Consider the following 16,669-nt stretch of genomic DNA (forward strand, 5'->3'; position numbering starts at 1 on the left):
AAGAGTGTGTGCGGGCCCGGCGGAGGAAGGTAGCAGCAGCTGTGCTGGAGGGGGTGCAGGACTGAGGGCTGTGGATCTCAGAGCCTCTCACATTCTTCTTCACTCCTTGCCGCTCCCAACTCACAGGTGCAGGAGCTCCGGTCTCTGGGCTTTGAGCCTGAGGAGGGGTCTCTTCATGCCTTGTTCCAACATGGAGGTGACGTGGCACGAGCCCTGACTGAGCTACAGCGCCAGCGCCTAGAGCCCTTCCATCAGCGCCTCTGGGACAGTGGTCCTGAGCCCACCCCTTCCTGGGATGGGCCAGATAAGCAGGTGCTGGAAGGAGGTGAAGAGCCCACTTAGTAGGGCTGAGGGCAGGCTGAGGGGTAGGCTCTCTGCGGTCTGACAGCCACTTCTTCCCTCTCCACCTGAATCGCCTTGCAGAGCCTGGTCAGACGGCTTTTGGCAGTCCACGCACTCCCCAGCTGGGGTCGGGCAGAGCTGGCACTGGCGCTACTGCAGGAAACACCCAGGAACTATGAGTTGGGGGATGTGGTAGAAGCTGTGAGGCAGAGCCAGGACCGGGCCTTCCTGCGCCGCTTGCTTGCCCAGGAGTGTGCCGTGTGCAGCTGGGCCCTGCCCCGCAACCGGGTAAGTCCCTCCCCACTGCCCCTGGCCTTAGAATTGCTCTGTTCCCTTTGGATCCCCACTCTACCCCAGCCCCTGTCTCTGATCTTGTCTTTTGCTCTGCAGTTGCCCATGTGCCCCTGAAGGCTTCTGGGAAGGGGAGGGCAGGAATAGGCCACCTCCCTCTCTTTTTTTTAAATGTTCTATTATGGGAAATTTTGAACATGCAATAGTAGAGAAAACTGTATAATGGATTCCACTCTCCCTCCCCCCACGATGTATTCATCATCAAGCTTCAGCCATTATTAATGTATGACCAATCTTTACTTCATCTACACATACATAGGATTATTTTTTTTATTTTTATTTTTTGCGATACGCGGGCCTCTCACTGTTGTGGCCTCTCCTGTTGCGGAGCACAGGCTCCGGACGCGCAGGCCCAGCGGCCATGGCTCACGGGCCCAGCCGCTCCGCGGCATGTGGGATCCTCCTGGACCGGAGCACAAACCCGTGTCCCCTGCAGCGGCAGGCGGACTCTCAACCACTGCGCCACCAGGGAAGCCCCTACATAGGATTATTTTGAAGCAAATCTCAGACGTCAGATAGTTTATCTGTAGTATTTCAATATGTATCTCTAAAAGATAAAACTCGTTGAAAATATAACCACAAATACCACTGTTACACCAAAAAAATTACCATTCTTTAATGTGATCATCAAATACCCACTTGGTAGGAATAGGCCCCTCTTATCTCGTGAGCCCCTTCTGACTTACTCTAGGTCAGAAGTGGCAGTTCTTTGGCAAAACACAGCCCAGTTTAGTTAGGCTGGCTCTGTATGTTTTTTGTTTTTAGTCTTTATTTTAAAATAATTGTAGAGTCACAGGCAGTTATGAAAATAGTACAGAGTCCTGTGTGCTCTTTATCCACCCCCTCCCAATGGTGACATCTTGTATAATCATAGTGCAATATCAAGACCAAGAAATAGATATTGGTACAATGTCAGCTAGACCGCAGGCTTTGTTCATTTTGTGCATCAGTGTGTATGTGTGTAGTTGTATGCCATTTGATCGCACATGTAGATTCGTGTAACCACCACCACAATCAAGATACCACAATGCAACCCCCTTGTGCTACCGCTTTATAGTTGTAACCTTCTTCCCCTCCTCCTGTCATATGGCAGCCACTAGTCTGTTCTCTGTTGCTATAGTTTTGTCATTTCAAGGATGTTGCTTGTGTTTGCTTTTTTTGTTGGCCACGCCACACAGCTTTCAGGATCTTAGTTCCCCAACGAGGGATTGAACCTGGGCCCTCGTCAGTGAAAGTGCGGAGCCCTACCCACTGGACCACCAGGGAATCCACCACCACCACCACCCACCCACCCCGGCTTTTTTTTCCTTTTTAAATTAACTTTAAAAAAATTATTATTTTCTATTGGAGTATAGTTGATCTACAATGCTGTGTTAGTTTCAGGTGTACAGCAAAGTGATTCAGTTATTGTGTGTTTGCTTTTAGTTGAATGTGGATGCCTTTAGAGGGCATTCTTCCGTTTACCTTAGGTCTCACTATTGTCTGTTTTTTTCCATCTGAAGGTCTTCAGACATTTAGATTTCCCGCCCAGTTGTTAATTAGACCCCGGTTTCATAGCAGACACCTGGCTACTGCCCCTCCCCTCGGCTGGCAACTGTAGCTTCTTACCCACTTCCACCCCTTCCCTTCCCCTCCACCAGATGCAGGCTCTGACCTCCTGTGAGTGCACTATCTGTCCTGACTGCTTCCGCCAGCACTTCACCATTGCCTTGAAGGAGAAACACATCACAGACATGGTGTGCCCTGCCTGTGGCCGCCCCGACCTCACCGATGACGCACAGCTGCTCAGCTACTTTTCCACCCTCGATATCCAGGTACTGCAGTCCCTAGGACTCAGGGTGCCCTGGGCTTTGAACAGGAGCCTTGCCCACCCGCCACTTCCACATCCTGTTCCCAGCTTCGAGAGAGCCTAGAGCCAGATGCCTATGCACTGTTCCACAAGAAGCTGACTGAGGGCGTGCTCATGCGAGATCCCAAGTTCTTGTGGTGTGCCCAGGTCAGAGGCCTGCCCAGAGCTGCTGACCGGAGGGAGGGGTGGGGAGTGGTACCTGGTCAGGCCTCAGACAGCTTTATGCTCTTGCACCCACAGTGCTCCTTTGGCTTCATATACGAGCGTGAGCAGCTGGAGGCAACATGTCCCCAGTGTCACCAGACCTTCTGCGTGCGCTGTAAGCGCCAGGTGAGGCACATCCATCCTTTTGGAAATACCTGCTGAGCCACCGCAGGTACTGTTAGATGCGGGGTGTGCTAGAGAACAGAACAGACATGAGCTCTGGGCTCAAAGAGTTACAGGCTAGCCAGGGAGGGAGGGAGGAGGGGTGAGGGAAGGAGAGAGAGCAGAATTATACATCGCCGTGAGTTCTATGAAGAAAACAAATAGAAATCTGAGGTTAGGAGTAACAGGATGGAGCTACCTAGTACACAGGATCGAGAGGTTAGACAAGTCTTCTCTAAAATGGCTGGATTTAAGCTCAGGCATGAAAGTTAAGAAGAAGCCAACTATGCAAAGAGTATTTGGGAGAGAAAGAACAACACATGGAAAGGCCAAAGTCAGAAAAAGTGTTGTGTGGCTGGAGCCTCAAGAGCAAGGGTGAGAGTGGCTGGTGGTTGGAGAGGAGCTAGTTGCCAGGTCAGGAGAGGCCGTGAGGCCAATCCTGCAAGGGATCGGCCTTTCATTCTAAGACTGAGCAAGGGGTGATGCTCTCTCATTTACTTTTAGAAAGTTCAATATTTGATACCAAAAAGTTGCATCTGTCTTTTTTTTTAACTTATTTTAATTAATTAATTAATTTATTTATTGTTGGCTGTGTTGGGTCTTCGTTGCTGCTTGCGGGCTTTCTCTAGTTGAGGCGAGCAGGAGCTACTCTTCGTTGCCGTGTGCGGACTTCTCATCGTGGCGGCTTCTCTTGTTGCGGAGCATGGGCTCTAGGCGCATGGGCTTCAGTAGTTGTGGCACATAGGCTCAGTAGTTGTGGCTCGCGGGCTCTAGAGCGCAGGCTCAGTAGTTGTGGCACACGGGCTTAGTTGCTCTGCGGCATGTGGGATCTTCCTGGACCGGGGCTTGAACCCATGTCCCCTGCATTGGCAGGTGGATTCTTAACCACTGGGCCACCAGGGAAGTCCCTGCCTCTGTCATATAAAACACCATAATAAAATGAAGACCTGCAACCTTACCACCAAACCTCCAAGCTAGAATACTCCCAGTGCAGTTGGTTACATGTTCAAAGGCACACTGGCTGCAAGGTGGAGGCTGAACCATAGGGGAGCAGGAGTGGAGGCATAGAGGCTAGGAATCGAGACGAGACCTGACCTGGCCCGGAGTAAAGGTGGTCAGAGTAGGGATGAAGAAAAGGACAGGGTTGAGCTAGGCTTGGGTGGTGGAAACAAGACTTGCCGGTGAATGTTTCGGGTGTGAAGAGATGAGAGAACCAAGGCTGGCCCCTCGGTTTGGGATTTGAGCAAATGGTGGATGGCAGTGCCATACACTAAGCCAGAGACCGCTGGATCTGAGTGGAGGGGCCAGCAAGAAGCGCCTGGGATAGAGCTTTCATGGGAAGCTTGTTTCCTTCTGGCAGTGGGAGGAGCAGCACCGAGGCCGGAGCTGTGAAGATTTCCAGAACTGGAAACGCACCAACGACCCGGAGTACCAGGCCCAGGGCTTGGCGATGTACCTTCAGGAAAATGGCATAGGTAAGGTTGCCTGTTTGCCCAGTAATCTCTCATTGCCAGCGGCTCTCTTCCTGAGGGCCTGAGGAGCAGTGGCAGCCCGAACCCTGACCTGCTGTCCCTTGCAGACTGCCCCAAGTGCAAGTTCTCGTACGCACTGGCCCGAGGAGGCTGCATGCACTTTCACTGCACCCAGTGCCGCCACCAGTTCTGCAGTGGCTGCTACAATGCCTTTTACGCCAAGAATGTGAGCCCAGAGAACGGGGATGGAAGGACTAGCTGGGTGGGGCTGCCCTCGGGAGTGAGGGAGTGAGGGGTGGAGGCCGTTGAGGAACAGCCCAGGGGAAGAGGAGAACAGTGGGGGGTAAAGCACCTCTCTGTCCTCTCTCCCCTTCTGCTTGCTCCAGACCCTCCAATGTCTCATCTCCCCCACCCCTACACGCCTCATGCAGGGGTTCCTGAGAGGCCAGGACCCCAGCAGTCTCCAACTTCCCCTCTCCCATCTGGGTTTCCGCCAGAAATGTCCAGACCCTAACTGCAGGGTGAAGAAGTCCCTGCACGGCCACCACCCCCGCGACTGCCTCTTCTACCTGCGGGACTGGACGGCTCCTCGGCTCCAGAAGCTGCTTCAGGTCAGGGGCGGCGAGCCTGGCTGGTTTGCCAGTCGCCCAGGAGAGGAGGCAGGGCACAGGGTGGCCGGAAGGGAAAGGCCTGGATGCCGAGAAATCCAGCAGGCTGGCATCAGGGGAAGCTAACGCCCATCCTTCTGCCCTCCTCAGGACAATAACGTCATGTTCAACACAGAGCCCCCAGCGGGGGCCCGGGCAGTGCCTGGAGGTGAGTATCGGGCCTGGGAGAAGGCAAGAGGAGGGGCTGGGCTCCCCCTGTGTGATGGATGAAGGGGAGGCTTGGGTCTGGGGTTGGACCAGGACGCAGGGCCCATCCTGTGCTTGCTTGTTGTGCTCTTTGGTGACTCAGCCTCCCCAGGTTTGTTTCTTCCTCTGTAAAATGGGGACCATATCCACCTTGCAGCCAAGCTGTTTTATGTAAGGCCACATTCAAGCACCTGGCACCTCGATGCTAATTTTATTCTCCCATTCCCAAAGGATAGTAATTCATTAGTTAACTCCATGACTATTTAATTAAAGACTTACTAGTTGCACTGTTTTAGGTTCCATGAGGGCAACAGAAAGATGTTATATATGATTCTAATCTGCCCCACTTCTTACCATCTGTGTGGAGTAAGACCTTCACAGAATAAGCTAACCTCGCAAGAGCTAAATCACAACCAAAAGAGCTGTCTCAAGGGAGTATATGATTATGGGCCAGAAGTCAGCTTGGCTAAAAGCAGGGACAGCAAGGTCCCTGCTTCTGTGTCGGAAGTGGTCTGCACAGTGGCATCTCTGGCACAGCTGTTAGAGCAGGGGCTCCTGTCCTCAGTCCCCTCCCTAGAGGCTGCCTCCCGTGCCTCCATCCATATACTAGTTCTCCTGGGCCTTTGTGGTCAGTGGCCCCCTCCGGACAAAGGGTCCCTTCCTTCCCTTACCCCTAGGTGGCTGCCGAGTGATGGAGCAGAAGGAAGTTCCCAACGGGTTCCGGGACGAAGCCTGTGGCAAGGAGACTCCTGCTGGCTATGCCGGCCTCTGCCGGTGAGTGCCAGGCAGGGCGTGGAGCACGGCGTTGGGGGCACAGGAGCACTGGGGGTGTGCCTGGGCAGAAGAGTGGGTCTCTGCAAGCAGTAGGTCCTGCAAGAAGTGGGAGGGAGGGGCCTCTCTAGGCAAGGGCCTACAAGAGCAACTGGCAAGGGGTGTCGGTCTTGTTCATCTGAGCATGCTAGTGCCCAGCACAGTGCTGGACACACTCAGTTGATATCAGTCAAACTTCAGAAGAACAAATATTCCACCCTCTCGTCTCCCCAGGGCGCACTACAAAGAGTACCTTGTGAGCCTCATCAATGCCCACTCACTGGACCCAGCCAGCCTGTATGAGGTGGAGGAGCTGGAGACGGCTGCTGAGCGCTACCTGCATGTGCGCCCCCAGCCGCTGCCTGGGGAGGATGCTGCCACCTACCACGCCCGCTTGTTACAGGTAAAGCCTCCCCCAGCCTCACCTCTGACCCCAGTCTCTAGAAGTCCCCTGTCCAGACTGTGTCTGAGCCCCAGGCTTCCAGTATCATCATCTTCTCTCTCCTTCTACAGAAGCTGATAGAAGAGGTGCCCTTGGGACAGAGTATCCCCCGCAGGAGGAAGTAGCTGAGGGCAAGGGTCCCAGTGAAGGGCCCGTGATCTGACGCCCCGGGAACACCTCCAGCACCAATAAAGAGGCATTTCCTTGCCCAGGCTTCTTGGTGGTCCTTCTTCCTTCCTGACCCCACCATCTGGGGGCATCAGGGAAAGCGGGGGGTGTGAATAGAGCTTTGCTAAAGGTCCCCTGCAGCCTGCCACCTGACCCTCTCTGGACTCAGGCAGAAGGAACTGAAGCTGTGGGAGGCCAAGGGCAGCCCTCCCCATCGAGCCACCTGGCCTGGGCTTCCTCCTTCCCTGCCTCCTTTCTTCTTTCATTGAATTCAACTGATATTTGGGGGTGACCTAGTAGGTTCCAAGCAGGCATCGTGGGGGAACACATATGCACAAGTGGTACAGAGCTATCCAGAGGCCCCAGGCCAGACTCCGGGACACTGCGGCCTCCCTGGGGAAGCAGCAGTGCCATAGAGGTGGTCTGATACAAGCAAGGAGTATCTTGAGGGAGGAAGGGGAGTGAGCCAGAGGCAGTAGGGTCCCTCCTCCATACTCTGACCGCAGGATTCCTACAAGATTCTCAGACGCTGCTTCCCCCTGGTGGTAACCAGTTACCCTGCAACTCGGAGACCACGTGATTTCGGGGAAAAGGACCTCCCTGGAGGAGAACTGAAACTTAGGGTGGGGACTGTAGAAAGGGGCGGAGAGATCCAGGAGCTGCCTAGCCAGGAGCTGAGCTGAGGTCGGCTGCGCCCTGGGACAGCCTGCAGAGCAGCTCAGGTAAGATTAACCAAAAATAGGTGTCAGCCTGGGTCTAGGCGGGAAGGCCCAGCTAGATTGGAGGTGGCGGGTAGAGGCTCCTGGGGACCCCTCTGCTAGACTGAGGAATAGACAGAAGGCCTGTGAGCCGGGGAGCTGGAATTTGGTGTGAGTGAAAGACTGGTGGGGGGGCCGGTGTCCCAAGCCCTCTAGGAAAAGGACAGGGGGACCTGCTACCGGGTTGTTTGGGGAAGAAGACTGCTGCTCTCCCCTGATTGTTTTCTTGCCTCCTGGTCCTGCCCACTTCCGCCTGCCCACAGCTCTGCCCCTGCCCCCAGCTCCCTGCCCCACCTACCCCTGGGACAAGCCAGGGGGTGGGGGTGGGGGGAAGTTTGGGGGGCATCGAAGGATAGGTTGTGGGGGTGGTGAGTGAAGAGGGTTGAAGAGGCATCTCACAAGCAGCCACTGTGTCTGTAAATACTTGGGGATCCAGACAGGGCCTCTCACCAGGAGAAGGACACCAGGGGAACAATAGATTCCTGAAAGACCTTAAAGTTAAGACCAATGCCTAAGGTTCCCTTCTAGATGTCACAGCTCGGGATGTTAAAAAGAAAGTATTTTTGGTCATCGCTAGTGACGGCAGAAATGAAACAATTCAGCCTCAGAAGTTTGAGATTATATCTATAGAGGCAAGAAGATGGATGAGATCTCTAGGGGCCCTTGCCAGAATCCAACCCCAAGGGTCAGGATCTCACTCTTCCCAAAGTATCAGTTCCCCTGACACTTCCTGCTGCTTCTATCCCCAGGATGGCATCAGGCAGGGCACGTTGCACCCGGAAGCTCCGGAACTGGGTGGTGGAGCAGGTGGAGAGCGGGCAGTTCCCAGGAGTATGCTGGGAAGATGCGGCCAAGACCATGTTCCGGATTCCCTGGAAGCACGCAGGCAAGCAGGACTTCCGGGAGGATCAGGACGCCGCCTTCTTCAAGGTGAAAGGCCCGGAAACCGGCCCCTTGGAGGGAGGGATGGAATATACACTGGCACTGTCACCCTCAAGCGGTTGCATCCACCTGGGTTTCAGATAAAGGGGAGGTTGCAGGGTAGAACCAGCTACGTTACGTAATTGTCAGCCCCACGCAAGATGGAAACGCAAAGCTTAGTAAGGATCTCAGGGTGGCAATAGCTGAGCATAAACCGAGCATAGGCCCTTCTGTGTGAGCGCTCAGGCCACACATCCGTGAAGCCAGCCTCCGTAAAGGATCTGCGGTCCACAACATGCTGCCTCTTCTTTACTTCTGCTGTGTCCTAGGCCTGGGCGATCTTTAAGGGAAAGTACAAGGAGGGGGACTCGGAAGGCCCTGCTATCTGGAAGACTCGTCTGCGCTGTGCTCTGAACAAGAGTTCTGAGTTCCAGGAGGTTCCTGAGAATGGCCACAGGGATGGGGCTGAGCCCTACAAGGTGTACCGGCTGCTGCCACCCGGAGCCCTCCCCGGTGGGTGTCCCTCTGCCCCGCCACTCCTAGGATCAGCAGCCTGGGGAGGAAGGATGGAGCCCTGCGCCTCCCGGGAGGGTGCTGGCCTCCCTCCAGGCCCCTCGGTCAGAGTTCTGCCCTGTCCTTGGGGAGCAGGTTCCCTGCCAGTCCTGCCCATCCTTTCACTGTCTCCTACCTCTCCCCTTCCCTCTGTGCCCACCTGTGCTCTGACCTTCCTCTCCCTCTCAACGTTCCACAGCTCAGCCAGGGACCCAGAAATCACCATCAAAGCGACACCACAGTTCTGTGTCCTCTGAGAGGAAAGAGGACGAGGTTACCACGAAGAACTGCATACTCAGCCCCTCCTTGCTCCAGGATCCCCTCAAAAATGTGAGAGCTGGGGAGGGAACCAGGTGGGTCTGAGGGCAGAACAGTAACTGGGGGAGAGATGGGCCAACGATAGAAACTGTGTCTGTAGGAGCTGGTGGAGACCAGTGCGGGAGCAGCCTATTCAGACTCCGGGAGCAGCAGCAGCAGCAGCAACAGCCCTGAGCCTCAGGAAGGTACCAAGTGCCCTGCCTCCTGTGTTATCTCCACGCCACACCCTCTGGCCCTTGGACTCCCCAGTCTGCTCTGAATGACCAGTGCCTCTGCCTCCCACCCAGGTAGGGACACAGCTGAGGCCCCTCTCCAAGGAGATCTGGTGTCCCCAGAGCTTCTGCCCCCTCCAGGTTCAGGTACTTGGCGTTTCTGACTCACCCCTGCCCCCATCCTCCCTTGTCCTCCTATGGCTACATGTGTGTTATCTAATCTGTCAGGGCTTGCAGCAAACTGGGGCCGCCTTACTCAGAGGCACTGGTTTCTAGGCAGTGCACCTGCCACCACTCCAAACAGCTCACTTCTCAAAAATACCCCCTACACACTGTGTTCCCTGGAAATCCACTTCGAGACATTGATTCTGTGGGTTAAGTAGAGGACTGATCTCTGGGACCCTCTTGTAAACTGTAAGGCCCTGGCCATTAAGGCCTCAGTGAGAATCTGTGTATTAGCTCCTCTCCTGAGTGATGGGAAAGTATGATGGGAAGCCCTCTGGGCTGCCGAGGGTTGGCAGTGAGGATGAGGAGGGAGGGCGCCTTCTCTATCCTTAGAAGGTGCGGCTGCCGCCCCCACCTTGCGGTCTACTTGGTCCTCACCAGCCCTTACCTGGTTTCTCTCTCTGAGCCTCACATTCCTTGCCAGCAAAATGAGGATGCTGGATTTGCAGGAAGCCCCTCTTCATTTCTCCGGAGCCTCTTGCTGGCTAGTGAGCCCCTGGGGAGGGGCACCGGTGCAGCTGGCCTTTCTTTGTCCGCAGACTACTCTCTGCTGCTCACCTTCATCTACGATGGATGTGTGGTGGGTGAGGCCCAGGTGCAGAGCCTGGACTGCCGCCTCGTGGCTGAGCCCTCGCGCTCCCAGTGCGGCATGGAGCAGGTGATATTTCCCAAACCCGGCCCACGAGAGCCCACCCAGCGCTTGCTGAGCCAGCTCAAGAGAGGGGTCCTGGTGGCCAGCAACTCCCGAGGCCTCTTCGTGCAGCGCCTTTGCCCCATCCCCATCTCCTGGAACGCGCCCCAGGCTCCACCTGGTCCAGGCCCGCACCTGCTGCCCAGCAACGAGTGTGTGGAGCTCTTCAGAACCGCCTATTTCTGCAGAGGTGAGGCTGCTCCCGCCGAGCCCCTGAGCCCCTTCCCCCACCTCTGTTCCCCCTCCATGGGCCCGGCCACCACCCTGCGCTCCCTCCAGCACATCCCCCGTCACAGCCCAGGCACAGCCCCTGCACTTGTGCAGTGCTCAGCCCTGGCAGCCCCCCTTCCCCAGCCAAGGCCGCGGAAGATGAGGACCAGGTAAGCCCAGCACGAGGCTGTCACACCTCGGGAGCGCCACCACATGGGAGCGTAATCATGGGAAGGTGCGCCTCGTGGCACCCCACACCGGACACACCTGCACAGCGACCACTCACATTCGCGAGAGCTGCGTGCATCATGCGCCCTCGCCCACCGCTCAGCCGCCCCTCAGCTTGCCCCTCTCCCATCCACGCTTGGAATCCCACTTCCTGCCTCCATTCCACTGTCAATTGGACTTCGGGAGTCGGGGCCCAGAGTATAGGGGACCCAGGGCCACGGGGTGCCCTAGTGCAGGGAGGCTGTGAGCAGGCAACAGAGGTGTGGCACAACTGTGTTAGCAGCCAGGGCTGCCGCCGAGAGGACTCTTAAGCTCCCCCAGCTCCCCCAGGTTTCAGGTTGTGTGACGACTGGCTACCTCTAAAAGGGGGCCCCTTTCCCTATTTGTCCACAGGCGAGTAGAAGCTTAGTTCCTAACATTTCCCCCGGCACCAGGCAACAGCCTCACCACCCCGAGGCTCCTGCTCTGGCCTTGGTCTCTGAGTGGCCCCACTGCCACCCCTCTTTCTCCATTATGGGACCCTCCCCAATCCCTCCCTGCCTGAGACCCTCTGTCTTCTCTTTCTTCCAACTCTTGACCTTTTCTCTCAGACCTGGCCAGGTACTTCCAGGGCCTGGGCCCCGCACCCGAGTTCCAGGTGACACTGAATTTCTGGGAGGAGAGCCCTGGCCCCAACCACACCCCACAGAGTCTTATCACAGTGCAGGTGAGTCGGGATAGGGCAAGAACAGCCTTCCTGCATGGGAGTGGGGTGTTGAGGAGGAAGAGGGCCTCCCGGGGAAAGAGCCCCTGGGCGTAGTGTCCGGCCCCGCCTGCCGTGCTCACAACCCCCTCTCCTGACGTCTTCGTGCAGATGGAGCAGGCCTTTGCCCGACATTTACTGGAGAAGACTCCAGAGGATCAGGCAGCCATCCTGTCCCTGGTGCAGAGCCTGGAGGACCCGGCCTCCTTCTCCTCTTTCTGTTCCTCCTATCTGCTTTGAGAGAGCCTCTTCCTCCAGGCTCTCGACCTGCCTCCCACGGGGATCATTCTCATTGGTTGTCTGTGGTGATTTAGTCCTTGAACTCCTCATAGACCCTGGTTGGCGGGGAACTCAAGGATGACTTTTTTTTTTTTTTTTTAAATTTTGAGATATACCCTCTTTCGTCTCTGAGGAACTGAACTGGGCAAGTACAGATGGCGCAAAATCAGGGGGCCTTTCCCTCTGCCCACAACCTAAAACGTAGCACTTTATATTTTTTCTTAGATCTTCACTAAGGATTGAAAATAAAATTTTATTGAAAAGGAATCAGCATCGGATTTGTTGAGAGAAGAAGGCAGCAGGGTCACAGAGAGATGATGGGGAGGTAACCTGAGGGCAGGGTACTCGGGTTCTCTTCCTGCTGGCATCTCTGGGCCTCTTTCCTCTCCTCCAACCACAGGTTCGGGCTAGCAAGCTGTCTGGGCTAGGAAGCTTCAGGTTCTGGGCCTGGCTCTCTGTACCCTCTAGGCAACCAGGATTAGGGAGAGGGTTGGGGTCAGCCAAAAAGAGGGGCACTGAGCCTATGGCCACTGTAGCCACCTTCATAAGGGAAATCTGGTGTCCACAGTCCTTGGCTAGAGGGCTCCGATTCAGCCTAGGGTTGGACTCTGGCCTGGAGGTCTCAATGAACAGACCTGAAATGATGAGCTGGAGGCCCTGGGGCCTGGCAGGGGAGGAAATCAGGGAAGAGTGGCTGAGCCTCCTGTGCCCTGGGCAGACCATGCCCTGGTGCCTCTTCTCCTGGTACCTGGGGCACTGTCACCCCAACTGAAGGCTGCTCCCAAACAGGTCTCCTCACTCTACCTGAGCACCACGACAGACAACATGGCCTAGACTGCCACATCACCAGCACTCTGTCTGCTGGGATCCCAGGGGTCCAAATCCACCGACACCACTCTCCCTTGCCCCGTGTTTATCTTGCTCCCAAACTGGTAGTTCTTCACAAGGCCACCAGTCATCCTACCTCATCCTACACTCATCTCCACCAGACTAGTTCACCGCTTAACCCGACTACCACAGCCTCCAGCTTCCCGCTTCCCGTACATGACACCAAACTGGCAGAGAGGTAGCCTCCCAGACCAGCTCCTTCCTGTCATGTCACTTTTATAAGCTTTGAGTGGCTCACTGACATGATCAAATCTGGATGTCTAGATTCTTGAGGAACTTCTTGCTGTCTCACCTGACAAACTTCACTGCTTTTGCGCCTTTGCCTCCTTGGACCTTCCTCACTGTCATCCTGAGAAGCCAGGAGCCCCAACAGGCATCTGCATAGGCAGTAAGGAAATTGGGTACTGAGTGTGCAGGTGCACAGGCCCTGCTGAAATCCCTCCTGGACCTTCACTTCGTTTTCTGTTATACCCCACATCCAACCCATCAGCAAATCCTATCATTCCTCCCTTCAAAATCTATCCAGAATCTGACTCTGCTTCCCTAACCAAGACTGGTTCAAACACCATCATCTCTCACACCTTTCTGCTTCCTTCCACATCTTTTCTGCTTCCACTCTTGTCCACCTTCAGCCCATTCTCAACACAGAAGAGATCCTCTTAACACATAAATCTTATCATGTCATTCCTCTGCTTGAAATCCTCCATTGGCTTTCAGTTCACTCAGGGTAAGAGCCCAAATCCTTACAATGGCCTTCAAGGTGATATGGACCCATTCTCCTTTCTAACCTCACCCCTTGCTATTCTTCTCCTCAGTTACTTTGCTCCAGGCTCCCTGAACCCACCAGACATTTCTGTCTCAGGACCTTTGCACTTGCTGGTTCTTTTGTCTAAAACACTCTTCCTTCAGTTAAGCACATGACTTGCCCCCTCTCTTCAGAGAGGGCTTCCCTGAGCACCCAACCCAAATAGCAGCCCTCACTATTCTCTATTCTCTTATGCTGCCTCATTTTTCTTCATAGCACTGATTACCACTTCACACATTTCTATTTGTCTACTTGTTTATCGTCACTCCTTCCCTATTCCATGAGAACAGGGACTTGTTTTGTTCATTGCTGTATCCCCAGTGTCTAGAGTAGTGCCTGGCACATGGTAGGCATGTAATAAATACTTGTTGAATGAATGGACAGATGAATGAGCAAATTACTCTGTCCTTTATCTCTTAAACTAGGTCCTAAGCACCTTAAGGGCAGGTGCCCCCACTTTATCATATTTGTGCCCCAGCGTGAACACTTATGAACACTGACAGTATATGTACAGTGATCGAAACAATTTGTAAGTATCATGTAGAAACCAATTTAGCCAAGCACCATGGAATAGGGATTGGGAACACTGGAATTCAGAAGAGCAGAGTTCCCACCCAACCAGGCTGCCACTAAGGAGCTGTGTGGTCTGGAACAAACAGTCCATATGGGCCTCTGTTTTCTCATCTGTAAAGGCAAGTCTTGGACTAGATTTTGAAATCCCGTTCAGCCTTGATATTCTGTGGTTGTAAATTTAGGGTAATTGCACATTCCTCTGACAAACATTTGCTGAGCTAGGTTTCAGGCACTAATGGAGAAAACAAGAACCTCTCAAGAGTTCCCGGATTGAAGGAACAAAATAAAATAGGGTCAGCTTGGCTGCGATAAGAGCTGAGTCTTTTTTTTTTTTTTAATTAAACTATAGTTGACTTACAATATTGTGTTACTTTCAAATGTATAGCAAAGTGGTTCAGTTATATATTTTTCCAGATTCTTTCCATCATAGGTTATTACAAGATATTGAATATAGCTCCTTGTGCTATACAGTAGGTCCTTATTGGTTATCTATTTTATATATAGTGGTGTGTGTCTGTTAACCCCATATTCCTAATTTATCCCTCCCTCCCCTTTCCCCTTTGGTAACCGTAAGTTTTTTCCCTATGTTTGTGAGTCTGTTCCTGTTTTGTAAATAAGTTCATTTGTATTCTTTTTTAGGTTCTACATATAAGTGATATCATTTGTCTTTCTCGGTCTGACTTCACTTAGTATGATAATCTCTAGGTCCATCCATGTTGCTGCAAAAGGATTATTTTGTTCTTTTTTTTTTTTTTTTTTTTTTTTTTGCGGTACGCGGGCCTCTCCCGTTGCGGAGCGCAGGCTACGGACGCACAGGATCAGCAGCCGTGGCTCACGGGCCCAGCCGCTCCGCGGCACGCGGGATCCTCCCGGACCGGGGCACGAACCCGTGTCCCCTGCATCGGCAGGCGGACTCTCAACCACTGCGCCACCAGGGAAGCCCTATTTTGTTCTTTTTTATGGCTGAGTAGTATTCTATTGTATATATGTACCACGTCTTCTTTATCCATTCATCTGTTGATGGACACTTAGGTTGCTTCCACATCTTGCCTGTTGCAAATAATGCTGCTATGAACATTGGGGTGCACATGTCTTTTCAAATTAGAGTTTTTGTCTTTTCCAGATATATGCCCAGGAGCAGGATTGCTGGATCATAGGAAGCTCTGTTTTTAGTTTTTTATTTTTTTTTTTAATTTATTTATTTTTGGCTGCATTGGGTCTTCCTTGCTGCGCGTGGGCTTTCTCTAGTTGTGGTGAGTGGGGGCTACTCTTCGTTGTGGTGTGCGGGCTTCTCACTGCGGTGGCTTCTCTTGTTGTGGAGCACAGGCTCTAGGCGACGGGCTTCAGTAGTTGTGGCACCCAGGCTCAGTAGTTGTGGCTCACGGGCCCTAGAGTGCAAGCTCAGTAGTTGTGGCGCACTACTTAGTTGTTCTGCGGCATGTGGCTTAGTTGTTCTGCGGGGCTTAGTTGTTCTGAGGCATGTGGGATCTTCCTGGACCAGGGATCAAACCTGTGCCCCCTGCATTGGCAGGCGGATTCTTAACCACTGAGCCAGCAGGGAAGTCCCTATTTTTAGTTTTTTAAGGAACCTCCATACTTTTTTCCATTATGGCTATGCCAATTTACATTCCCACCAACACTGTAGGAGGGTTCCCTTTTCTCTACACCCTCTCCAGCATTTATTGTTTGTAGACTTTTTAATCATGGCCATTCTGATTGAAGTGAGGTGATACCTTATTGTATTAATAGTTTGGGGAGACTTCCCTGGTGATCCAGTGGGTAGGACTCCATGCTCCCACTGCAGGGAGCCGGGGTTCGATCCCTGGTCAGGGAACTAGATCCCACATGCATGCCCCAACTAAGTCCGCATGCCACAACTAAGAAGTCTGCATGCCTCAACTAAGAAGTCTGCATGCTGCAACTAAGAGATTCTGCATGCAGCCAAAGTAAATAAATATTTTTAAATAAAGTAAAATAAATAGTTTTGACTTGCATTTCTCTAATAATTAGCGATGTTGAGCATCTTTTCATGTGCCTGTGAGCCATCAGTATGTCTTCTTTGTTGAAACGACTCTTTAGGTCTTCTGCCCATTTTTTGATTGGGTTTTTTGGGTTTTTTTGATATTGCGTTGTATGTGCCATTTGTATATTTTGGAAATTAAGCCTGTGTTGGTCACATAGTTTGCAAATATTTTCTCCCATTCGGTAGGTTTTTTCCTTTTGTTTATGGTTTCCTTTGCTGTGCAAAAGCTTCTAGGTTTGATTAGGTCCCATTTGTTAATTTTTGGCTTTATTTCTTTTGCCTTGGGAGACTGATCTAAGAAAATATCGCTAAAGTCTATGTCTGAGAATGTTTTGCCTAGTTCTCTTCCAGGAGTTTTATTGGTGTCATGTCTTATTTAAGTCTTTAAGCCGTTTTGAATTTATTTTTGTGTATGGTGTGAAGAGCTGAGTCTTAATAAAAGAGGCAGAAGCATGCCCTGGAGTCAAGACTGGGAAGGATATTCTAGGCCAAAGAAATGGCTGTGCGAAGGCAGGAGGCATGGGGAATGGGATATTTGTAACTACAACCATACAACTTATATTACACAAAGAATTTTTGAGACAAAACAG

The 16,669-nt window shown here is 52.9% G+C and overlaps 2 protein-coding genes across 2 annotated transcripts in view; both read left to right on the forward strand.

Annotated features, from left to right (window-relative positions):
- RNF31 (ring finger protein 31) overlaps positions 1 to 6,611 on the forward strand; it is an 11,966-nt gene extending 5,355 nt beyond the window's left edge. Inside the window, exons 10-22 of the mRNA XM_007447876.1 lie at positions 1 to 29; positions 127 to 312; positions 424 to 630; positions 2,334 to 2,507; positions 2,591 to 2,689; positions 2,783 to 2,872; positions 4,269 to 4,383; positions 4,488 to 4,606; positions 4,878 to 4,991; positions 5,139 to 5,196; positions 5,912 to 6,008; positions 6,279 to 6,447; positions 6,558 to 6,611. Of these exons, the coding sequence (XP_007447938.1) occupies positions 1 to 29; positions 127 to 312; positions 424 to 630; positions 2,334 to 2,507; positions 2,591 to 2,689; positions 2,783 to 2,872; positions 4,269 to 4,383; positions 4,488 to 4,606; positions 4,878 to 4,991; positions 5,139 to 5,196; positions 5,912 to 6,008; positions 6,279 to 6,447; positions 6,558 to 6,611 (1,511 nt within the window). The remainder of the gene's footprint in view (positions 30 to 126; positions 313 to 423; positions 631 to 2,333; positions 2,508 to 2,590; positions 2,690 to 2,782; positions 2,873 to 4,268; positions 4,384 to 4,487; positions 4,607 to 4,877; positions 4,992 to 5,138; positions 5,197 to 5,911; positions 6,009 to 6,278; positions 6,448 to 6,557) is intronic.
- A 686-nt stretch (positions 6,612 to 7,297) lies between these two features.
- IRF9 (interferon regulatory factor 9) lies at positions 7,298 to 11,918 on the forward strand. The gene is made up of 9 exons (XM_007447877.1): positions 7,298 to 7,376; positions 8,162 to 8,342; positions 8,663 to 8,846; positions 9,085 to 9,215; positions 9,304 to 9,388; positions 9,491 to 9,562; positions 10,180 to 10,521; positions 11,360 to 11,475; positions 11,623 to 11,918. Exons 2-9 carry the CDS (start codon positions 8,163 to 8,165, stop codon positions 11,749 to 11,751), a joined length of 1,239 nt encoding a protein of 412 aa, XP_007447939.1. The 5' UTR covers positions 7,298 to 7,376; position 8,162; the 3' UTR covers positions 11,752 to 11,918.
- The last annotated feature ends 4,751 nt before the right edge of the window (positions 11,919 to 16,669 follow it).

Source organism: Lipotes vexillifer, unplaced genomic scaffold, assembly GCF_000442215.2.
Source record: "Lipotes vexillifer unplaced genomic scaffold, Lipotes_vexillifer_v1.1 scaffold558, whole genome shotgun sequence".
Taxonomy (NCBI): domain Eukaryota; kingdom Metazoa; phylum Chordata; class Mammalia; order Artiodactyla; family Lipotidae; genus Lipotes; species Lipotes vexillifer.